Genomic DNA, 6,845 nt, shown 5'->3' on the forward strand with positions numbered 1-6,845 from the left:
TATCAATTGAATTTATACGGCTAAAGGTGCAGAAAAAGGAAGAATATTACTCAAATGTTCATTTTTACTCATAGTAAATGTCTCAAGTTTTCCTTACCCTTTTCTAGACTGAGAGTTTGAGACAAAACCTGTATTCTATTAAAGTGCGACAAGCATGGCCACTTTTGTATTAATATTGTTCGACTTAATTATCTTTAAGGTGTTTGGGTTTTAATCATAAAAGATTTCGATATAATAATTAGGTTTGATCCACTCATTTATAAGTTATATTTTATTTGTTATTTTTTTATTTCTAACTTGAGTTCTCTCTTTTCCAATATATCATATTCTACGTAATGTTCATGTGATTTAGCTGCAAGTGAAAGATCGATAGGGTAAAACTCAAAGCAGGATGGGACTATGAGAGATTGGCATGTGGTTTGTAGCAGAGTATGATGACAAACCAGAACGATAGCGTCCACGTAGAGGACTGAGTATGAAGAGACAGCCAGGGGCATAAAAGGAATCCAACTTTCAGGTGTGTTTTTTCAAAAATCACCACCTTATAATTTTGCAGAGAAATCGCAAAGTGGAGGAGGAAAGGAAAAATTCTCCGAAATCTTCTCCCTCACTCCATCTCTGCATTTTTGAGTCACACCCTTCTAATTAACCGTTTTCTCATTTTTCTTTCTTTCTTTCTCTCTTTGTATATATAAACCTGTAAATCAAGCAAAACTGCATTGTTTTCTGGCTCTCTGCATGTGAAGCGCCAATGGCGGGAAATGACTGGGTGAACGGTTACTTAGAGGCCATTCTCGACGTCGGTCCCGGCCTCGACGACGCCAAATCCTCGTCGTCTTTGCTGCTCCGGGAACGCGGTCGTTTCAGTCCCACACGCTACTTCGTTGAGGAGGTCATCACTCGCTACGATGAGACTGATCTCCACCGCTCCTGGGTTCGGGTATGTTGCCGGAAATCCAATCTCATCGTTATTCTCGATTTCACGTTCGGTTTTTGATCGCCGGTTGGTTTCTTGTTTTGTTTTTCAGGCTGCCGCGACGGCGAGGAGCGCCGAGGAGAGGAACACCAGGCTCGAGAACATGTGCTGGCGGATTTGGAATCTCGCTCGCAAAAAGAACAGGTTTTTTTTTTTTTTCTTTTTTTCGAGAATTTTCCTATTTTGATTTTTTTTTTCTGTGTAATTTGATGGTTGAGTCCAGAATATTACTAAAAATAACAAAAATTATAGGTTCTATAATGTTTATAAGAAAATTGATTTACAAAATGTGTAAATTTTTCTAATTTGGTAATCACAGTGAGCCAGTGTAATTCACAGTTGTCACATGTTTCATCTTGTTGCTAATTTCATCTATATAGATAGAGGACTGTGTTGTGTTTAATCAAGCTATATAAAGATGAGTGGAAGTGAATATTTTGTGTTTTTGAGGTTTGAAATGGTTGTGGTGCTGCTGTGCTACTTGATCAGCTTGAGGGAGAAGAAGCTCAACGAACAGCTAGCCGTCGGCTGGAACGTGAAATGGGAAGGAGGGAGGCAACTGAGGATATGTCTGAGGACTTATCTGAAGGAGAGAGTAGAGATGCGGTTGGTGATATTTTGGCTCATAGTGATAGCTTTAGAGGAGGCAGAATGCGTAGAGTGAATTCTATGGATGTGATGGACAATGTGATGGAGAACTGGGCTGCTCATCAAAAGGAAAAGAAATTCTATATAGTGCTGATAAGGCAATGAGCTGAACCTTTTTTAGTATTGATGCAATTAAAGTTTCGGTATTATGATATGATAATCTCTTGCATTCCTGTTACCTCTAGATTGATGCTTTCTAACAAGCAGTACTTCCTGCAGCCTCCATGGCTTGATACGCGGTGAAAACATGGAGCTTGGTCGTGATTCTGATACAGGTGGCCAGGTAACTGTTGTGAATAGAAGTCTCATGTTTCTAATATTGTTATCACTAATCAATGTGTTGTTCATTTAGTCGATACATTATGAATTCACTGGAGTATAATGCTTTTAATGTTATCAGGTCAAGTATGTTGTGGAACTTGCCAGGGCCTTGGGTTCAATGCCTGGAGTTTATCGTGTTGATTTACTAACAAGACAAGTTTCAGCTCCAGATGTTGATTGGAGTTATGGGGAACCAACTGAAATGTTGAATCCAGTGAACTCTGATAATCCACAAGAGGAGCTTGGGGAGAGTAGTGGGGCTTATATAGTGCGTATACCATTTGGTCCAAAAGACAAATACATTCCAAAAGAACTCCTTTGGCCTCACATTCCTGAGTTTGTAGACGGAGCACTTAACCATATTATACAGTTGTCGAAAGCGCTTGGAGAGCAAATCGGAGGTGGGGAACAAGTGTGGCCAGTGGCAATTCATGGACACTATGCAGATGCAGGTGACTCTGCTGCTCTTCTTTCAGGAGCCTTGAATGTCCCAATGTTATTTACGGGTCACTCACTTGGACGAGATAAGCTTGAGCAACTTCTGAAACAAGGACGCCAATCAAGAGAAGAAATAAATACAACATACAAAATTATGAGAAGGATAGAGGCAGAGGAACTATCACTTGACTCCTCTGAGATTGTTATAACCAGCACCAGACAGGAGATAGACTCACAATGGAACTTGTATGATGGCTTTGATCCAATACTAGAACGTAAACTGAGAGCAAGAATCAAAAGGGGTGTTAGCTGTCATGGCAGGTTTATGCCTCGCACGGTTGTAAGTATCAAAGCATATATCTCTTCAAAGTCTTTCATTTAAGATTTTGCCTCCCCCACTCAAAAGTAAAAACACAGGATATTTGGTGGTAATTTTTACTTACTTGCAGTTCTTGTTGTTATGGTTAGGTAATACCTCCTGGAATGGAATTTCATCATATTATTCCACCTGCAGATGGTGATGCAGATGGGGAAGGAGAAAGAAATGATGATAGTTCTGCCAATCCTGACCTGCCAATTTGGTCAGAGGTTATAACTGTTCTTTCTTCTTTTGCTTAGTTTGGATTATAAGCTTGATAGATTTAAGTTGATGCTCATTCTTTCATGGGATGAAAAGGCAGAGAAGACTTATGATTTGTTATTGGCAGATTATGCGTTTCTTTACCAACCCACGCAAGCCTATGATACTTCTTCTTGCCAGGGCAGATCCTAAGAAGAATATTATGACTTTAGTTAAAGCGTTTGGAGAGTGTCGCCCATTGAGGGATCTTGCTAACCTTGTAAGTTCAAATTCTTAACTGCACCTTCCTAAGTGTAACTAGGTACCTAGTACCCTGAAAAATAATTGAGGCTTCCTTATTCTGTCAATAAGAAAGAGTAAACATATATATGTATATGTATATATACTTACATAGTTATATATCTGAGGGTGAACCTTTCACATTTTATGTCATTGCAGACGTTAATAATGGGAAACCGTGACGATATTGATGAAATGTCCAGCACAAATGCCTCCGTGCTTCTTTCCATTTTAAAGCTGATTGACAGGTATGATCTTTATGGTCATGTGGCATATCCCAAACACCACAAGCAGTCTGATGTTCCTGACATCTATCGTCTAGCAGCAAAAACAAAGGTACTTCTATCTGTTAGAAACTTAGAACAAGGTTAACTACTGCCTAGTTGGATTAAAAGTCATATAAAGTTCAAGTTGCAATCAAACTTAGCTATATGTGCTTGTTGGTAATCACACTTTCACTTATTCAAGTTGAAGCTAAACTTGACTTTTAGTGAAAACTGGGTTAATTAATCTCAAAGTTAATCTTGAAGCTCAGCTCGAAAAACTTGTTATTTCCCCCATATGACAATACAAGTGGTTATGCAAGAGGTTGTTTTGCTATTTACTTAATCAGACAATTGGCAATATCTCTCATGTTATGATTAGGAGACGGGAGGTTGGTTCTTGACCGCTTCTGTTAATCTCTAGTACGTATTTGTTCTGTCAGAAAGTCTAAGTGCAGCCTGAACTCTTGTTAATAACAATTATACGGCTCAACTGCTCAAGTTATATATTCATAAGTTTTTGGTTTCTTGGCAGGGTGTTTTCATCAATCCAGCTTTCATTGAGCCATTTGGGCTTACTTTAATAGAGGTACATCTCTCTATTTTATCAGATGAGTTCTTTGAGATGTAGAGTAATAAAATCCAACTCAAGGTTTTGTTGAATAGGCAGCAGCTCATGGCTTACCTATTGTTGCCACAAAAAATGGGGGTCCTGTTGATATACATCGGGTATGTCTTTCCTGGAGTTCATTTCTATTTATTTCAAAGACTGTCTATTTTTCTTTGGATGGTTGGTTAGTGACTCAAATTTTGAATTCTAGTTACCTTAACTATACTTAATACATACAATTGAATTACGACAGGTTCTTGATAATGGTCTGCTAATTGACCCCCATGACCAGCAGTCAATTGCTGATGCCCTACTGAACCTTGTTTCGGATAAGCATCTTTGGGCAAGATGCAGGCACAATGGACTGAAAAACATACACCTTTTCTCATGGCCAGAGCATTGTAAGACCTACCTAACTCGCATAACCAGTTGCAAACCAAGGCAGCCACAATGGCGAAGAACTGCTGCTGAATTTGATTCTTCAGGATCAGATTCATCACCTGGTGATTCCTTAAGGGATATAAAAGATATATCTTTGAACTTGAAGCTATCTATGTCTATGGATGGTGAGAAACTTGAAGGGGCTGGATCTCTTGATAATGCTTTAGAGAATGATGCCGCTGGAGGAAAAGTTAAAGAAGAGAATGTGGATGTGACAATGTCAAAGGGTGCTCTAGAAGGCAGTCAAAAGGCTGGTGCCACAGATAGAGAAGACAATGCTGGGGCTGGTAAATTTCCTGTGCTGAGGAAAAGGAAGCATGTATTTGTTATTGCTGTGGATTGTGATACAACCTCAGAGTTCTGTGAAATTTTTGAAAAGGTTATTGAGACAGTAACGAAGGAAAAGTATGCAGGACCCATAGGATTCATAATGGCAACATCTTATTCCATATCAGAGATACAGTCTCTTTTGGTCACAGGAGGTTTGAGCCCATCACAGTTCGATGGTTTTATATGCAGCAGTGGTGGTGAGCTCTACTATCCATCTTCAAGCTGCGAGGATAGTCCTTCTGGACTTCCCTTTGTGGTAGACTTGGATTATCGTTCACACACTGAATACCGTTGGGGTGGAGAAGGTTTGAGAAAGACTTTGGTTCGTTGGGTCGCTTCTTTCAATGAGAAAAAGGGAGATGGACAAGTTGCAGCAGATGAATCAGGAACAACTAAGCATTGCTATGCATTTACTGTGAAAGATCCAGCATCGGTAAGATATCTCTTCTTTGAACCGTCTCCATACATCATTAGGGTTCCAGATTAAATATTACATTACTTCAAAGGAGAACTGATTTTTTCTTTCTCTCAAACTATTGTGATGTCTATTATATCAACATGTGCAGATTTACCCCATTAAGGAACTCCGGAAAATTTTGAGAATTCAGGCACTTCGATGCAATGTTGTATATTCTCAGAATGGTACGAGGCTTAAGGTCATCCCTGTATTGGCTTCTAGATCACAAGCCCTCAGGTATAGAATCCCTGAAGTAATTAATTTGTTTTTAAGGCTTTTAACATGCATTTGTCACTGCTGGCTAATACATGCTAAATACTGCATTATATTGATTCAGAACATTGGCTCTGCAGGTCCATTCTTTTTTCACAACTTACAAATTTTGTTAACTTCATCATACTATTTGATTTCCCCATATGCTGAGATAAGTCTAAATAATAACTAATTTATTACAAAGTCACTGACATTCGTATATAGAAACAAAGATGTCTGCTTAAGGATGCAAGAGAAACAGAATGTATGGGAACTTATTATACATTATACTTCCCTATATATCTTTGAGCATATCTTGCTTACTTTTGTACTTGACAATGCAGTGCTTCTCTGAGGATTAGTTGAAAATTATTCTTCCATAAATTGTATTACAATTATATATGAATCACTAACATGTAGTCTCTCCAGGTATCTGTATGTCCGTTGGGGATTGGACTTGTCAAACATTGTTGCCTTTGTGGGAGAACTAGGCGACACAGACTACGAAGGCTTGCTTGGTGGTGTACACAAAACTGTTATATTGAAGGGAGTAGGTACCAGTGCTCGTAAGCTTCATGCTAACCGAAACTTTCCTTTGGAACATGTCCTTCCAGTTGACAGTCCCAATGTTGTTCAAAGTGAAGGTTGCTCTGATGAAGACATTCGATCATCACTGGTGAAACTAAAGATCATCAAGGGGTAGACAGCCCTTATGCAATTTGTAAGCTGTTTTTCCTAATGAACATACTCTTTAGTTAATCCCACGCCTGGAACAAATCACCATACACGTACAGCCTGCAATTCTATCTTGAACTTTTTTTCTTCCATGGCTTTGGTATTACTGGACCATCAATAAGTAACTTGGAGCATATCTGCTTTTTGCTGTGACCCTGCTTCTGTCAGGGATCAACTTGCTTAATTGACCTTTCAAGTTCTGTTTACAATCGAGACTGACCTCCAATATTATGCTGAGGTTCGAGTTCGATATGTTGTTCTTGGTTACTACTTGCTAGTCTGCTAAAGACTAGCTCATTGTATAAATGATAAATCACTCTTGAAATCTTTCTTGTTTTTGCCAGGGAGAATAACATGCCAGGGACCAACCAAATTTCTAAACACAAAAAACCCTTTTTCCATAATTTGTTATACAAATTAGGACACCAATCCAAGTCCAAAACCAAGTTATAACGGGCCTGATCCGAATTTCACTAATAAATTACCATAATACCCTCTCATCCTTATATCTCCTC

At 38.9% G+C, this 6,845-nt stretch overlaps 1 protein-coding gene across 1 annotated transcript; it reads left to right on the top strand.

Moving 5' to 3' along the window:
- Window positions 1–661: 661 nt before the first annotated feature.
- On the top strand, window positions 662–6,298 carry LOC101292871 (probable sucrose-phosphate synthase 1-like). The gene is made up of 13 exons (XM_004292927.1): window positions 662–940; window positions 1,029–1,116; window positions 1,461–1,722; window positions 1,844–1,907; window positions 2,025–2,723; window positions 2,852–2,971; window positions 3,091–3,222; window positions 3,402–3,578; window positions 4,041–4,094; window positions 4,172–4,234; window positions 4,369–5,319; window positions 5,453–5,580; window positions 6,025–6,298. The coding sequence occupies exons 1-13, from the start codon at window positions 752–754 to the stop codon at window positions 6,296–6,298; spliced, it is 3,201 nt and encodes a 1,066-aa protein (XP_004292975.1). The 5' UTR covers window positions 662–751.
- Window positions 6,299–6,845: the final 547 nt, after the last annotated feature.

The sequence above is a fragment of the Fragaria vesca genome, linkage group LG2 (assembly GCF_000184155.1).
Source record: "Fragaria vesca subsp. vesca linkage group LG2, FraVesHawaii_1.0, whole genome shotgun sequence".
Taxonomy (NCBI): Eukaryota; Viridiplantae; Streptophyta; class Magnoliopsida; order Rosales; family Rosaceae; genus Fragaria; species Fragaria vesca.

Coding starts and splice junctions, on each gene's coding strand:
- LOC101292871 (XM_004292927.1), top strand. CDS start 752: ATGGCGGGAAATGACTGGGTGAACGGTTACTTAGAGGCCATTCTCGAC. Junction 5,320..5,452: donor CTGTGAAAGATCCAGCATCG/GTAAGATATCTC, acceptor CAACATGTGCAG/ATTTACCCCATTAAGGAACT. Junction 5,581..6,024: donor TCTAGATCACAAGCCCTCAG/GTATAGAATCCC, acceptor TAGTCTCTCCAG/GTATCTGTATGTCCGTTGGG.